This window comes from Myxocyprinus asiaticus, chromosome 28 (assembly GCF_019703515.2).
Source record: "Myxocyprinus asiaticus isolate MX2 ecotype Aquarium Trade chromosome 28, UBuf_Myxa_2, whole genome shotgun sequence".
NCBI classification, from domain to species: domain Eukaryota; kingdom Metazoa; phylum Chordata; class Actinopteri; order Cypriniformes; family Catostomidae; genus Myxocyprinus; species Myxocyprinus asiaticus.
Window position 1 is genome coordinate 21,576,963 of NC_059371.1, and position 18,035 is coordinate 21,594,997.

The 18,035-nt window shown below is 39.1% G+C and overlaps 1 protein-coding gene across 1 annotated transcript; it reads right to left on the reverse strand.

Annotated features, from left to right (window-relative positions):
• LOC127419001 (carbonic anhydrase 6-like) lies at positions 1-16,884 on the reverse strand. The gene is made up of 10 exons (XM_051660014.1): positions 16,699-16,884; positions 16,077-16,256; positions 7,551-7,699; positions 7,040-7,135; positions 3,980-4,046; positions 3,039-3,196; positions 2,821-2,947; positions 2,637-2,720; positions 1,213-1,233; positions 1-1,082 (listed from the first exon to the last, which is right to left on the reverse strand). The coding sequence occupies exons 1-10, from the start codon at positions 16,781-16,783 to the stop codon at positions 466-468; spliced, it is 1,584 nt and encodes a 527-aa protein (XP_051515974.1). The 5' UTR covers positions 16,784-16,884; the 3' UTR covers positions 1-465.
• Positions 16,885-18,035: the final 1,151 nt, after the last annotated feature.

The following is an 18,035-nucleotide window of genomic DNA, read 5'->3' on the forward strand; positions in this document are numbered from 1 at the left end:
TGAAATGTTTCAGATATGACTTACATTATTCAACCAGGTAAAATACATTGAAATGCTTATATTCAAGATCCAAAATAAACTTTTTGCAACACCTGCTACCACCCAAAAAATATCTCTTATCAACCATGAGATTTTTACATTATATTTTAAATTATATACATATGAAAATGGATATATTGTCCTTATATTCCTTATGTTATTAAAAAAAAAACATTGAGCTCATTGTATCATTTTCATCATCATATACGAAGTGAACTTAATGCAAGACACAATTTTTACTTGTATTTGATGCTTGCCAAGTGTTCATTTTGGACTTTTCTTCTATCTAAAATACAGAGTGAATTAAAAAAAATCGCATTTAATCCCCTGGGACAGTATACAGTACAAGTTTTCAAAGCTAATATTGCTGATTTTGACATATGTTAAAATATTTCCGAGCCTGACTGCAGGCAGTGGTGCTCTCTCTCAGTGGCAAACCTGTTCAGCCAGAAGCTGAACTCCTCCATACAGTCTAAGCTGTGTGATGCCCCAGCTCAAGACATTTCCTTTTGCTTTTCCATTACCACACGACATTTGGTCCCCAATCTCCTCCGCAGTCAGCACGTAATCCCACACATTCACATCTGTCATTTGGCCCACAAATGCATCTGTAGCCGAGATTCCTAAAAAGCCATCCTGGTCCTTCCCTAGAATAAAGGTTCCTCCAGATGCAATGGTATACCCTGCACGAATATTCCGTTCTTCGCCGACCAGTCCATTCACCCACAGCTCAGCCCCTCCAGTATGAGAGGACCAGGTAAAGCAGTAGTTTGTCCAGTCTTGGGATTGACGGTCAAAAGGCAAATTCACAAACTCATTGCCGACCCAGACACCCACTTCAAAGCCCAAAGTGATCATGAGCTCTTTGTCATTGTGTGAGGTGGAGTAGGACAGCACGGTGAGGTCATGCATTGGCGGTGTATGGACATTCATGCAGGCTGTGAAGGACTGCAGGTTCATTGGATGAGTTAAGCTCACCAAGGCGTAACTCTCCAGATTCTTTTCAGTGAAGTACAGGACCAGTGGCGACAGAGATTGTGGACCTCGGGAAGGAAAAGTAACCATGCAAAATTTAAATCCTACATATTTACACTTGTTTTCCAACAACTGAACTATATTTGATGAATGTCTACTTCAACTCATTCTAAAATTATACTTTTCAAAAATACTCACCCATACTTGTAGATGGTGGTCCTTGAAAAAAATACACCAAATACATGTCAAAGCTTTTTATTTTAGAGACAGTTTAAGAATGTATATTGAGAATGTGTTACTTAAAGGTGATATGTGTAATAGTTTCTGTTAAAATACTTCTCCAATTCCATCTTAATATGGATAGAAAACTATAAATAGTTTTAATGTTGATTTCCTTGAAAAGTGTAAACCTTTCATGGCACTATCAACATTGCTCTTTTAGTTTGAGAATCCCAACCAGATCAACACAGCAACATTGGCTCATCCAATGCTGCAGGGACGTGCACAGACATTTTGAGGGGCAGGGGCTCTAAACCTTTTTGAGGGGCAGTCGCTATAAAATTGGATACAATCTCCATCTGACAATTTATTTTTTTAAACCACGTGTTGCATTTAAATGCTTAACTAAATCAATGACACTTTTATCAATGGAGTAGGTAGGCCTGTTAATGTATGAAATATTATGCATAATAATTAGATTATGTTGTATTCAAATTGTTTTTCCAAAATATGCCAAAGACAAAAAATATAAATGGTTGGAAAATGTACACGTTAGGAAAATTGACCCCCCAAAAACACACCTGAGTTTGCATATCATCATGGGAACATTTACTGAAATAGTAATTGAAACAAATCAAATCTGTCATCTATACAGGCAGATAAATCTGATCTTTAAACAAGCAGGCCCACAGAATTACACATTTCAAGTTGTGTTTTTGTTAAGAATAAATAATGATAGTAAAAAAAGTCGCAGTACACAATCGCCTACCTTTCCGAGTGTATTCTCCCAATATTCCACAATATGCATAATATATAGCAATTGGGGAAGAAAAGAACAACAATTAACTTATTCTCCTTACATAGTCGAGCACAATTGTGAGCAATGCAGCAGATATCCAAACTAAACTTTCTTAATTTAAAATGCACATTTGTTTCCTCAGTCATGTGTCCCGCGTCTGTTGAGAGAGTGAATGTGTAATCTGAGGTGGCCTCTGTAACACATTGGGTATTATTATAGTCATTTTAATTTATTATTAAATTCCATAATCAATGCATCAAAGTTTCAGTATAATATGCTGATGCATTTTTACACCCCTAAATACTATTATTAAGCATTAAAAAGTAATTTCATTTGGGTGTGCCATCTTTCATTTTTGGTGGCATTTGAGGGGCACCTCAGCAAAATGGCAGGGGCTCGAGCCCTAGAGCCATCCCCTCTGCACGTGCCTGCAATGCTGTAAGTTTGGGTTAAGACTATCAGTTTTTCCAACCAATGGCTGACGTGGAGAGTGTTCAACAAAACTTTGTTATTTTTGCAATTCTGTTTGCTAACGCTTGTGCCTCAGAAATTACACACTTCACCTTTAAGGATACTCAGAGGGCATTTCTAATGGAAATTATACCTGAAAGCACTTTTTTGTCCAGCGACATAATAAGGCTCTCAATCTTTTTAAGCTTAGACTCAATCTCCTCTTGGCGGCACATTCCTGCAAACCATCGAAAAGAGAGGGAGAAAATTCTCAGGTACTGCAGACCTGTCAATTAGCGCTTTTTGTCACTGCTGGAAATGAAAAGCACTGGCCTAACCTCCTTTGCCCAGACGTGGGAGGAAAGAAGACTCCACCACTCTGTCATTCAGAGGCTGGGCCATGCGGTAGTCATTCCACAGGGTCTTATTTTCATGGTCCATTAATGTGCTCTCCAATTTCCTGATCTGAAGGTCATCGCATTAAAAGTTAAAGGAACAGCAAAAAAGATTGAAAACAATTTCTTGTGAACTTTCTGAGGTGGCAAAAGGGGCACACCTGATTGTGAGAGAGGGTGATGGGGGTATCAAACACTGTCCACAGAATGCTCTCGTGGCATGGCGGTGTGGTGAGAGAGCCTTGATATCTGAAAAAGTGGTTGAGGTTCTCTGGTAGCATGGAGCGTACATTCAAGTTAGAGATATTCATGGACTGACCTGTGAAGCGTGATAGAGAAAAATATGGAAAACATAGACAAGACCCAGCCATGAGTCTTATAGTATAAAACAGTGTTTCTTAACTGGTTTTACTTCAAGACCCAGATTTTACATTGGCCATCAAGTGGCAAACCAACATTGTGGTCGGCACAAACCATATTTATTCTTGTTATCAGTGAATCTGCACCAAATTTAAAGAAATATTCTGAGTTCAATACAAGTTTAGCTCAATCAACAGCATTTGTATCATAATGCTGATGACCACAAAAAAAAAAAGAAGCAAAAATAGCGGTTACATTAAGGTGCTTTACAATGGAAGTGAAAGGGGGTCAGTCTATTAACATTACAATACACATTGTTTTGAAAGTATAGCCACAATATGTAAACATTATACACTTTAACATGATTTTAGTGTAATAAAATCATTTACTAAACATATCTGTGTAAAGTTTTATCCAATATAACTTTTTTTTTACCATGACAACGTAAATCCTATATGCCATTTTATCACACTAAAATCCTATTGAACCGATTTTATCACACAAGTCAAATTAACATGTACAGTATAATGTTTACATCTTGTGGCTATTGTCATTGTCCTGCCTCTTTGGTCTTGTTTTATTCTTGTTTTGGCAGGATTGTGAAAGTTCCCTCCACCCATCTCTCAGGTTGTCTCATGTGCTGTTGCTTTTCTCTCTTCCTCGTGTTTCTCTCAGGTGCTGCTCAGCGCAATAATTCTGATATAATATATTTGAAAAGTTCATCCCAGATGTTTTGCATTACCTGCATACTTGACCTTTGCCAGGTTTGCAATGAAATCACTGTAGTACGTGTTCTCAAAATGCCCATCCTAAAGAAAGGATCCATACAAATCCATACATTACTACAGGCAATGTCTATACACATTATTTTCAGTATATTCTCTGTACAATTCTATTGAGTTGAAAATGGTAGATGTATTTACTTGATTTAGTTCATAAACTTCCATGTTATTAGTAGCTATTAAACCACAATGATGTATAGTCAATTGAGCCATTGACATGAATACATTGTTGGAAATAAAACCTCACACAGCGGTTTCATGAACACATTTTTGATCACTATTAAAAGCCCAGCTATTACCCAAGCAATTGCAGAGCCAGAGATTTGCTACTGTACTACATATTGCAGCAGAGCAGAATGCCTGTGGGTGTGTTGCCAAAGCAATGACCTCCCCCAGTACAATGGCAATGGGAGCTTATGACCTGCGCACTATCTTGTCGGAACAGAATGTCAGCTAGTAACCCATTTAGTTCAGAGAATGCAGATGTCTAACTTCATTCATGCTACAGCTGTGCTCAAAAATTTGCATATCCTGGCAGATATTTTGAAATTTTTGCATTGATTTTGAAAATATGACTGATCATGCAAGAAAAAAACTATTTTATTTAAGGATAGTGATCATATGAAACCATTTATTATCACATAGTTGTTTGGCTCCTTTTTAAATCATAATGATAACAGAAATCACCCAAATGGCCCTGATCAAAAGTTTACATACCCTTGAATGTTTGGCCTTGTTACAGACACACAAGGTGACACACACTGGTTTAAATGGCAATTAAAGGTTAATTTCCCACACCTGTGGCTTTTTAAATTGCAATTAATGTGTGTATAAATAGTCAATGAGTTTGTTAGCTCTCACGTGGATGCACTGAGCAGGCTAGATACTGAGCCATGGGGAGCACAAAAGAACTGTCAAAAGACCTGCGTAACAAGGTAATGGAACTTAATAAAGATGGAAAAGGATATAAAAAGATATCCAAAGCCTTGAAAATGCCAGTCAGTACTGTTCAGTCACTTATTAAGAAGTGGAAAATTAGGGGATCTCTTGATACCAAGCTAAGGTCAGGTAGACCAAGAAAGATTTCAGCCACAACTGCCAGAAGAACTGTTCGGGATACAAAGAAAAACCCACAGGTAACCTCAGGAGAAATACAGGCTGCTCTGGAAAAAGACAGTGTGGTTGTTTCAAGGAGCACAATACGACGATACTTGAACAAAAATGAGCTGCATGGTCGAGTTGCCAGAAAGAAGCCTTTATTGCGCCAATGCCACAAAAAAGCCCGGTTACAATATGCCCGACAACACCTTGACACGCCTCACAGCTTCTGGCACACTGTAATTTGGAGTGACGAGACCAAAATAGAGCTTTATGGTTACAACCATAAGCGCTATGTTTGGAGAGGGTTCAACAAGGCCTATAGTAAAAAGAATACCATCCCCACTGTGAAGCATGGTGGTGGCTCACTGATGTTTTGGGGGTGTGTGAGCTCTAAAGGCATGGGGAATCTTCTGAAATTTGATGGCAAGATGAATGCAGCATGTTATCAGAAAATACTGGCAGACAATTTGCATTCTTCTGCACGAAAGCTGAACATGGGACGCTCTTGGACTTTCCAGCACAACAATGACCCTAAGCACAAGGCCAAGTTGACCTTCCAGTGGTTACAGCAGAAAAAGGTGAAGGTTCTGGAGTGGCCATCACAGCCTCCTGACCTTAATATCATCGAGCCACTCTGGGGAGATCTCAAACGTGCGGTTCATGCAAGACGACCAAAGACTTTGCATGACCTGGAGGCATTTTGCCAAGATGAATGGGCAGCTATACCACCTGCAAGAATTTGGGTTCTCATAGACAACTATTACAAAAGACTGCATGCTGTCATTGATGCTAAAGGGGGCAATACACAGTATTAAGAACTAAGGGTATGCAGACATTTGAACAGGGGTCATTTCTTTTTTTTTCTTTGTTGCCATGTTTTGTTTTATGATTGAGCCATTCTGTTATAACCTACAGCTGAATATGAATCCCATAAGAAATAAAAGAAATGTGTTTTGCCTGCTTTGTTTTCTTTAAAAATGGTACTTATACTCTATTACCAATTCTCTAAGGGTATACAAACTTTTGAGCACAACTGTATGTGCTTCAGGCAATGTGGGGTCATTTGATACCTTGCCCAGCTCCTAAAGAGCTGATAGTGATAAAAAAAATTTTTTTAAAAGCCCCAGCATTGACAGACAATTTATGTTTTGTATTTTATGTTTTTTCTTACCTGTATTTCAATAGTTATTCATCTACCTATATTCATTTCACTTAATCCCATAAAATGGCAGCATTGCACCAAAAAAAGCTTGAAAATAATTTTTAAAACAAAATCTGTCACCCTCATGTTGTACCAAACCTATACTTTCTTTCTTCTTTGGAACACAAAAGATGTTACACCCTGTCTACACTGTATGCAAGCGGCATGCCAAAAGCAATAGAACCCATTACAATCAATGATGCTGTCTTCACTGGAAGCCTCCATTATGGCACTCTGCATCGCGCCAACAGGAAATGGGTGTCACGTTCCATTGTGTTCTGCACACACTGGCGCTACTCCTGCCAACAACACAAATAAATGGTTTTGAACGTTCGTGTCGACATGTCCAGTGTAGACAGCCTCAAGCCGTTGTAGATAGGGTGTTAGGCATAATTTTAGCCTCAGTCACCATTCACTTTGATTGCATCTTTTTTTCACACAGTGAAAGTGAATGGTGAGTGGAGGTAACATTCTTCCTAACATCTCTTTTTGTGTTCCACAGAAGCAAAAACAAACAAACAAAAAAAACAGCATGAGGGTGAGTGAATGATGACAAATTTTCATTTTGGGGCAAACTACCCATTTAAAAGATTTTTTATTAATTTTTCTCAAAAGAAACACAAAATCAAAATGTTATTCCACTTTCAAACCGGACCAGAAATGTAACTACAGACTTCAACTTGATGTTTACAGCAAATTCAAAAATATTCCATCTTACCTCATAAAAAAAGGCTAAAACTGCTAGGCCATCTGGTTTATCTTTGGCCTCTTTGAAGCTGCTGTACTTATCAGAGTTGTAGTGAACGATATGGAGCTATGACACAGAAGTCAAACAGGAAAGTGTTAAATACATCGCACTGCAAATTTTGAAATGTAAGGTTTTAAACATACCTTAGATCTAACATCCTCTGCATTGTTTAATTGAAGCTTTCTCAACACTCTTGAGTGCAACTCATCTTTCTGCAACCTCAAATGCTGGAATTCTATTTATAATACAGTTAGAAGTGCATTTTTGTCTAAAATAGAATGTGACATATGAAGATTTCAGGCATGTGTCCAGCAGCACTCGAATGGATAAGCCGTCAGCCCTACAGCCACTGAAGAATATAATGCTTTAAAAAATACACTTATGCATTTAAAACTAGGATGTCTCTCTGTGTTTATTATGCATTAATCAGATGATTTATATCTGTGGTGGGGTCACAATGAATTATGTAATAGTAATCTACTTCAGCCATGTAGCGGATGCCATCCACTGTGTGCTCTGATCCACTGGCCTCAAGGTCCCAGCCTCCCCAGTGCAGATGCATTTGGACAGCAGTATAGTGATCTGGAAATCCCTTGGTAATCATCATAGTGTGAGGCAACTGAATTTCCACTGTCAAAAACAAGATTGTGGATCATATTTATGGAAGGAAAACTAATCTAACCTGTAAAGATCACATAGATTGAATTAAATAGTGGGAGGAAATCATGCATTATAAATTAAAAAAAAACAGACACTATAAGGATACTCTATTTAAACAAAAATAGAAATCGATATGGTTACAACTATAACCCAGGTTCTTTGAAAGAAGAATGACACACTGTAATAGCTGCTTATGTTATGGGAAGCTCTGCCCAGGAGTGACGATCTCTGAAGCCCTTTAGAATCCCACCAATTTATTGGCAGATGGTGCTTGACGCTCCACCCTCGATGCATTTGTCACCGCAAGCACATAAGGTGGAACACAGTGCCATTTCATCAGGATTTTCGACTTAAGGGAATAGAGGGCACCTCTGAACTTAACAGTGAGAAAGTAGTGTGCCAGCATATGCAACGTCTTGTTCCCTTCTTTCAGGGAACCAGGGTTACAGTCATAAACATACCATTCCCTTTCAGGTCAGTCAGTTTGATGCTGCATCAGTTGATGACGCTATGGGAATCATATACCATCACGCTGTGCTATTGATCCACACGTACTGGCAATGCCTACTGGCCAGTAGGGTATTAAAATGGCATTGACAGATTCTCCCCTTCATATTAAAAGGTAGGAAGGAAAAAATAATAAAATCCAACCATTTAAGAGAGAATGGCAGTGACACTAGCCAATCCAGGTAGTGAAGCACCACTAAATTATAGTCATAGACACCTTCATTTGAACCAGAGCGACAAGATCAGGAATGCTTGTTTTGCCACTGAGGAGTCTGTCCACTGAGACAACAGCGGCAAAGCGCCACAGAACCCAGCAAGATGTTCTTGTATGCTTCCAACTGCTCTTTAGCTGCATGGAACCGCTCTTTGAAAGCATTCATAGCTTCTCAGAAAAGGCCATGTTGTGACACCGGGGCATCAAGCAATGCAGCTTTGTCTTTGTCGCATATCTCTGTCAGATTGAGCCAGAGATGATGCTCCAAGGACACCAGGCTACCCACTGACTTGCCAATTACTTGGGCAGTGATTTTGGTAGTCCAGAACACCAGATCAATGATGGGACGCAGCTCCTTGAATAACTCGATGTCTGGGCTGTTCTCATCCAAATCCTTGAGCAGGTCAGTCTGGTCCTGCAAGACTACCATGGTGTGCTCAACGGGCGAATCGCTCAATGGAGACAGAGATGCACTCAAGGCTTGCGCCGGATACAAATCCTCCTCAAGCTCTTCACGCTCTATATCCCTACCTCACACACCTCCCTCGTGTGATCCCTCGGGAGCCACAGAAGGAGTATGGTGGGATGGATGGGGATCGGCATCGTCCTTCAGTAAGAAAGAGAGCCGAGAACAAAGAATTTAAGGGTCCAAACATACTTCATGCAAGTACGCAAACGTAGACGTGAGCGCTTCGCCAACGCATGGCCAGTGCATGGTTCCATTGTACATACATTACATGCGCTCTTGCATTGCTCTGGCAGTTACAAATCTCGGACCACAAGGGGACGAAATAGTTTTTTAGGCACCACGAAACCGGATGTGGTGGAGTCAACATGTCAACAGTTGAGGAGTGTGTGCTTTTTTATTTGCTGAGAAGACAACAGAAAAATATGTTTGTATAATCTAACTTGTTCGGCAAGACTCTCCTAAAATTGCTGCTCCGCCATGACAGTTGTTAATTGAATAAAGAAAATCCGGGTTCACGTGACACCATGCGAGGATCGGACGTGTGAACGGCAAGCTCTGCGCACTTTGCTAATTTTAATACTTTTTATGACATAAACCGGTGAGATTCGATACACACTGTTCCATAACTGTTCTAAGAGGACAACATGTCAAAGAATTCCAAATCCTCGGGCTCTGGAGACATTAAAAGACACTTACGTGCTCAAGCTGACACCCCTGAGCAGGCCGCGGGCCCGGGAGTCGATTTGGACAGAGAGATTCGGGAAATGCGGCGAGAGATGTTGAACATGTCGGCAATGCTTACAAAGGTCGTTGCTGACTTGGAGGATCTTGCTGTGATACGTTGATCGATCACTGCCATGGAGGCGAAATTCACTGATATGGTTACAAGGACCAACAGATCGATTATCTGGAGTCATCAGAGAGGGAATTTTCTGCTAATCCACTAGAAACCAAGGTGGACTTGGAGCGTGTCTGGGAGCAGTTGGAGGACATGGAAAACCGTAGCTGGCGGAATAACGTCCGTATCGTCGGAATTCCTGAGGGCGAAGAAGGACAGGATATGCTGAAATTCCTAGATGGGCTTCGGCGATCCGTGGAAGGAGACAGGCCCCGATCAATTCTGGCCAAATTTCTGAGATCATCCGATAAAGATCTTGTGTTACGTGAGGCGAGGAGTAAAGGAAGGCTTTCTTGGAAGAACCACAGCATTTTCTTGTTCCCAGACTTTGCGAACTCAACAAGAGAGAAACGTGATCGATTCAAGGAATGTAAGAAACTTGCATCAATGGAAGGTCGCTTTTGCACTGATATTCCCAGCCAAATTGAGAAAAGGTGCTAAGGATGGCCGTAAAACATTCACATGCCCACAACAAGCGATGTCCTTCATAAAGTCAATGGAGTGAGTGAGTCACCTTGTGGTACTCACGTTGCAGCCGAGTGGACCGTCTCACTGAACATTTGCTTGACTGTTTGAAGATTGTGTCCGCTCTTTTTGTGCTTAGTCCGCCTATCGGCTGGAGTTTATTTTGTGGAGTATGTCTGGTTAAGTCATTGGAGTAAGTCATTTGCTTGCACTCATGTTGCAGCTGAGTGGACCGGCTCACTGAACATTCGTTTGACTGCCTGAAGAATCTGCACGCTCTTTTTGTGCTGATTTCGCCTAGTGGCTGGAATTTATTTTGTAGAATAATACACCTTCAGGACAGTTTTATGGATGAAGTTACACACTCTTTGTGTTTATTCTGCCTATTGGCTGGAGTTTGTTTTATAGATTATCTTTTGCTGTGTAATTCTGTCTCACAAGATTTGTATAGAGACACTGGACTTGAGCAAAGTTGTCACAGGGGCTCTCGTAGGCGTGCATGGACTGTTTGAGTTTGGAGGGAGGGACGGCAGTTGGCGCTGTTGTGCACGGGATTAATGCGCACGTTTTTCTTTTTTCTGTTTTTTCTGTTCTAGGGGATATTTGGGGTTTGACTATTGCACTAATGTTGGAATGTTGTCTTTATAATCCTGTTTTTGACACACAATCTATTTTTTATTACATGTTAAAATGTCAGATGTTAATATGAATGGATTGTCTCTCTCCACGTGGAATGTGAATGGGTTGGGGCACCCCATGAATAAAGAAAGGTTATTTCTTTTCTTAAGTGTAAGAAATATGATATAGTGTTTCTTCAAGAAATGCTCCTTTCCCTGCAGGAAGCTGAAAAATTTGGAAAGGTATGGGGTGGGCTTTTTTTTTTTTATAGTGCTGGCTAGAGTAAGAGCAGGGGAGTCATTACACTGATAAGTAAACTTCTACAGTTCAAATGTCTCAAACAGAGTAAAGATAAATTAGGAAGAGTCATTATTGTTTTAGCTGAAATTCAGGGACAAAGTCTTATTTTGGCGAACATTTATGCACCTAACGTAGATGATCAGGACTTTTTTATAGATCATGAAGGGATGTTGCAAGCCACTGGCACCCCTCATGATATAATACTGGGAGGAGACTTTAATCTTTTGATGGACTCAATCCTTGATCATAGTGAAGCAAAAGTGTGCAAGCCTCTTAGAGCAACAGTGACGCTTCACAGGATGTGTAAAAATCTTGGTCTTACAGATATTTGGAGACTTTTGAACCCATCTGGTAAGGACTATATATGTTTTTCTTCAGTCCATAAGATTTACTCTAGAATAGATTTTTTTATATATATATAGAAGTCCCTCATTTCATCTGTTGTTGATTGCTCAGCTGGAAACATTTTAGTCTCAGATCACGCCCTGTTGTGTTTAGAGGTGTTGCAACATACGGAGAAAAATAAATCATATAGTTGGTGCTTTAATGTATCCCTTTTGCAAAATCCTGAATTCCAACAAATGCTAAAGGCTGAAATCAATGTCTATATGGAGACCAACTGATCCTCAGTATCCTCTGTGGGCGTGGCTTGGGAGGCACTTAAGGCGGTTCTTAGGGGCCGGATCATATAGTATGCCTCATTTACCAAAACATTGCTATTCAGGGCAAGACAGTCATACTTTGAGTCAGGGGACAAAGCAGGGAAGCTTCTGGCTAGATATATAAAACTGAGAGAGTCTTTTTCTACCATTCCCTCAGTGAAATCTGCTGGTGGTGAAATATTTACCTTGGCAATTGATATTAATAATGCTTTTAAAGAATTCTAGTCTAACTAGTCTATAGTTCCACGTCTTCGTCTACTGATGAAGATATTAGAAACTTTGTGAAACCATTAGAACTTCCTAAACTGACGACTGAGCAAAAACATTATCTTGATTCTGAGATAACCTTGGAGGAACTTGATGAGGTAATTAAGGCCTTGCCAACAGAGAAGGCTCCGGGGCCAGACGGCTTTGCCGCTGAATTTTTTAGATCGTATGCTACAGAACTGGCTCCACTTTTGCTAGAAGTTTATATGGAATCATTAAAGAATGGAAAGCTTCCGCCAACCATGACACAAGCCCGGATCAGTCTGATTCTTAAAAAGGACAAAGATCCAAGCAAGTATAAGAGTTACCGTCCAATTTCCCTGATCCAGCAGGATGTTAAAATATTGTCAAAAATTTTGGCTAAACGATTAAGTAAAGTTATGACATCTCTTATACATATAGATCAGGTGGGGTTTATTTGGGGCCATAGCTCTTCTGAATATTAGGCATCTCATCAATATCATGTGGTCAGTGGCGAATGATAAGACTCCGGTCGCTGCCATCTCACTTGACGCTGAAAAGACGTTTGATATGGTAGAATGGGATTATCTTTTTAAGATTTTGGAAATGTACGGGTTTGGGAATACTTTCATTGGTTGGATTAAGTTACTTTATAGACACCCGGTAGTGGCGGTACAAACAAATGGATTAATTTCAGATTATTTTACTCTGGATACATTATTGTTCTGTCTTGCCCTGGAACCATTAGCAGCCTTGATAAGAAAGGAGGATGACTTTCAAGTGGGCTTCATTACATTTATCTATAATTGGGAAGGTTAATGTTATTAAAATGAATTGTATTTCAAAATCCAACTACCTGTTACAATCTCTCACTATAGATGTCCCCCTCTCTTATTTCAAGGAATTTGATAGCATAGCGAAGTTCTTCATTTGGAATGGTAAATGTCCCAGATTACATTTCAGTAAATTGCACAGGCCGATTGACAAAGGTGGGCTAGGCCTACCCAAGATTTTGTTTTATTATTATGCATTCGGTCTCAGATATTTGGCTCATTGGTCACTTCCACCTGAGAGAGCCCCTCCCTGGTTTTGTATTGAACAGGAAGTTCTAGCCCCTATTTTGCCATTGCAAAGCCTTTCTATTAAACTAACCGGAGAAGTTAAGTTATACCCCGTTATCTTGCATTTGCACGTGGTATTGACAAAAGCATCCAGAGTGTTTAATTTGGACATTTATTTAAATGTTGCTTCGAGCAAATGGCTAAAACCAAAGTTATGTATTAATAAGTCCCCTTTTTACTGGACAGAGTGGATTGTGAGGGAGGTTAATACACTCGGTGACCTATATGAGAGTGGAGTGTTGAGATCCTTTGAAAATTTGGTCCAACATTTTGGGATTCCCAGGTCTCAATTCTTTAGGTATTTACAGCTGCGCCATCTGCTTTGTAATATTTTTGGGAGTAGTATACATCCCCCTAAAGCGGCAGATACTCCGGATGTGGTGATCACTGTGTGGCATGGGGGGGGCGTGGTCATGTGTCGGTCTGCGGGAGAGCGGTAAGGATCGTCACCTGGGTTATGATTACTCTAACACCTGTCTCTGATTATAGTGATGGTGGAGGGAGACCTGAAAAGGCACGCCAGGGCGCCAGAGTGGGAAGACAGCACCAGGGATGCACAAGAGACACAAACAACACAGCCATCCCTTTTTGAGTTGGCTATAAGCCGTGACATTGTGTACAAAATAAAGAGACTGACCTTAACTGTTCACTGTCTCCTGACTCCTCCATTGCCCATGAACATTTCACACACTGCTTTTGGAAAAGGCCATGAGGCATCAGTGTATTACTCCCTGCTAATTCAGAGTCTGGGGGATGGAGCTTTAACTTCTCTCAAGAGATTATGGGAGAAAGATTTAAACTTGATATTGGAGGAGGGAGTGTGGGCTGGGATTCTAAAAAATGTCAAGTCTACATCTAGAGATGCAAGGGTGCGCCTTATGCAATTCAAGATTTTACATCGATTCTATTGGACCCCCTCTAGATTGTATAGGGTTGGTCTGAAAGACACACCCACCTGCTGGCGATGCCAATCAGAAGATGGGGACACAACTCCTGTTTTTTGGTGGTGTGTTAAGATCCAAGAATTCTGGTTGAGGGTTCAGAGTTTTATGTGTGACGTATTTAGCACTCAAATTTCATTTTTTCCCCAGACTCTGTATTTTAGGCGATGGGGCAGTCATTAGTATAGGGGATAAATACATAAGAAATTGGGTCCTAGCCAGTGTCATGATCGGTAGACAGATCATTCTGAGGGGATGGAAGTCGGCTGGTGTGCCCTCATTTCGGGAGTGGTGCACGGAGATGGGTAGGGTGGCGGCATTTGAGGAGATGTCAGATAGAAGGCTAGGCAACCTGGGGGTGTTTAATTTGAAGTGGGGCAGCAATCTGACATTTTTGACCTATCTGACAGGGAGGGGCAGTGGAGAGGGATTTATAGTTTAATTGTGTGTGATTATATATATATATATATATATATATATATATATATATATATATATATATATATATATATATATATATATCTTTTTGTGTGTGTGTGTGTGTGTGTGTGTGTGTGTGTGTGTGTGTGTGTGTGTGTGTGTGTAATTTGGCTTTGACCACAGGGATGTTTGTTGGGGGTCAGGGTTGGGTTGGGGATTCAAATCAAATCAAAATCAAATCACTTTATTGTCACTCAACCATACACATAAGTGCAACAGTGGGCGAAAGTCTTGGGTGCAGTTCTGAGCAACATAGCAGTCAGGGGAAGGGGGAAGGGGAATAATGGGGGATAAAAGTTGATTCTGTGCATATATGTTTTGCTTTTCAGTTTCAATTGTTAGAATTAATAAAAAGTGTTAATCGAAAAAAGAAAATCCGCTGTACCGCCCCTTGCAACAACGCCGAGTATACATCGCATACTTGCGTTAGGTTATGAATTGAGCTCGCAACGCATTTCGCAACGCAACGACGCGTGAAATCGAGCTTGTGTAGCAAGATACGTCTGCGTTCACGTACTTACGAAGAGTATGTTTGGGTCTTAAATTTCAGTTTCATGCACTGGCAGTAAAGCAGATTTGCTGGTGCAGTATCAGTGGTGAGGTGAAGTCTCGTCCATTCGTCAGAATACAACTGGGAAGTAGAAAACAATCCACTCGCTGTGAAAGTGTGTAGTATCAACGACGAAGCGATGATTCGATGTATTCTGAGTACGAGATACGATATTGTGACCATGAAGGACAAAATTTTGATTGGCGATGTGTTTTGCAATATATGGTCGCGATGATACGCATCGCGGACGAAGCGTCAAGCACCATCTACCAATAAATTTGTGTGACTCTAATAAGCTTCAGAGATTGTCATTCCTGGCTGGAGCTTCCCATAGCATCATCAGCTGACGTCGAAGTGACCGACTTGAAAGGGAATATATATATATATATATATATATGTATATGTGTATATATATATATATATATATATATATATATATATATATATATATATACATATATATATATATATATATATATATATATATATATATATATATATATATATATATATATATATATATATATATATATATATATATATATAATTTTTTTTTTTTTTTTTTTTTTTTTTGCCTGTTTATGAAAACATTTATTGCCAGCTTTTGACACGAGATGGCGACAAAGATCAGAGTAGTACAAATAACAGACCCCACATTGCAGGTGGTCCCCAGTTCTCAGTCTTAACGTTAATTTAAGGTTCTCATCTGTTTTGGAATTTTTTTTTTTTTTTTTTTTTTTACTATAAACAACGTTATTTAGGTTATGCTTAAAATAGACACAAGTAAAAATTGTTACTTGTGTCTATTTTAAGCATATTCTAAATAACTTTTGCATAGATAAAGGGTGTAAATCTCCCGTTAATACAATCATTTTACGACATAAGAACGCATACCTGAATGTCCATTGTTTATCATGAGAAAGCTCCCTTGGATCTCATCATAACCTGTCAACTCGAGCAGTTGCATTCGCGGATTGTAACGCACTTTGCGTCTCTGAATGTCAATGGGAGACTGTTGGTTCCCACCGCACTCTTTAAACTTTTCTGCCCAGTGCTTCTGATCCAGGTCTCCCTCTGTATGAAACCATGAGACATTTCAGCAGAGCGTGCGACACATTTCTCACATACACATCAACCAAAATATGATCATATCAAGGCTTTTTATATGAGTCGAGCAAACTGGCTTAGCTCACAAGATAAGAAAGAGAACATGTAAAAATACTGATAGAAACCTGAGCTGAAGCCTATACGCTGTACAAAAAAAAATGTAACTATTTAATGTAAAGCTACAGTAAGTGTTTGTAATGTAAAACTAGTTGTAAAGTTTAGCTGTATTCATTGTTTAGTAATGTAAAATGAACTGTTTATTACATTTAAACGTAGCTATATGCTATTTGCTAGCGCAGCGGGAACCATAAGATTGATTGTGTGTACTGTATATATATTTGTGATTGCTTTTCTCTTTCTTTTCTTTTTTATTATTTGTTCTCTATAATTTCAAAATAGAAGCACTTGCCTGAGTATGTCCACTTTGCTCCATCTATTCCAGCCAATGCAACATCCACCAAACCCGCGTATAACAGCACTGCAAACAGCTCCATACTCAAACTTGAGCAGTAACCTCACTGTGTTGATGTGTGCTCTGAAGTCTCCGCGTGCCTCTTTCACAGGGTTGTAAAGAGGTGCTGAATGTAACACCGACTGCAACAGCTTACACCCAGAATGCCAAAGGCGTGTATTAACATGGTAATTTAGAGAAGGCTTTGACGTATTGGCAAACTAATGTTTGAGGAAGTTATTCTGTGTTTTACCGACAGTATAGCCAAGTTTGCAGGTAGTTTTTCCCTTTCCCTTTATTTGCCCAAAGTGATCTTCAGACCACTCTTTGTTAAATTGTTTCTTTTTATGATAAGATGGTAAACAAAAAGGTAGCAGTACTGTCTGTCTCTCTGTTTGTATATATATATATATATATATATACAGTGTTGGGAGATTTACTTCTGAAATGTATTCTACTACAGATTACAGAATACATGCTGTAAAATGTAATTTGTAACGTATTTCATTAGATTACTCAAAGTCAGTAACATATTTTAAATACTTTGGTTTACTTCTTCAGCACTGGTAGATTTTTTCACTTGTTTTGACTATAAAAACTTTGCCAGTACAGTAAGACAAAATACACATGTTAAAAATGCATTATCTGAAAAACCTAAATATCTTATGCAGTGTTGTTTCTAAAACAAGATAAATCAAACTGATCTTGTTTTAAGGATTTTTAGATATTTTTACAGAAAAACAATACAAAAATTATTATCAAGAATATAATTTTTGCCCTAATATCAAAGGACTTACTAGAAAAAAAGAAATTATGATCCAACGTGAATTTTCTTGATAAAAAATATGATTGTGCCTGGTAACATGTGCATGTAAAATGGCTAGAAATAGCATTTTAGCTTATCGTAAAGCTGACAATTTACACAAGGTTTATTTCTATTTCTTCTGCTCCAAACTTACTTCAAACGTACTTCTCTGTCTGCTCGTATGAATGTAACACACCATAAGAAAGTGTTTCACTGCTGTTCAAATGCACTTTGGATCGCATCATTTATGTGTATAAATGTTTTCCATCTGAAAGGACTAAATATTAAATGAAAAAAATGACAATAAAATGCAAAGTAATCTCTTCAGTAATCAAAATACTTTTTGAATGTAACTGTATTCTAATTTGTAGATTTAAATTGTAACTGTAGTGGAATACAGTTACTTATATAATACGTATTCCTGTTACTTGTATTTCGTTACTCCCCAACCCTGTATATATATATACACACACACACACACACACACATG

Coding starts and splice junctions, on each gene's coding strand:
- LOC127419001 (XM_051660014.1), bottom strand. CDS start 16,783: ATGGAGCTGTTTGCAGTGCTGTTATACGCGGGTTTGGTGGATGTTGCA. Junction 16,257..16,698: donor AGCAAAGTGGACATACTCAG/GCAAGTGCTTCT, acceptor GGTTTCATACAG/AGGGAGACCTGGATCAGAAG. Junction 7,136..7,550: donor GCATCCGCTACATGGCTGAA/GTAGATTACTAT, acceptor TCTGTGTCATAG/CTCCATATCGTTCACTACAA.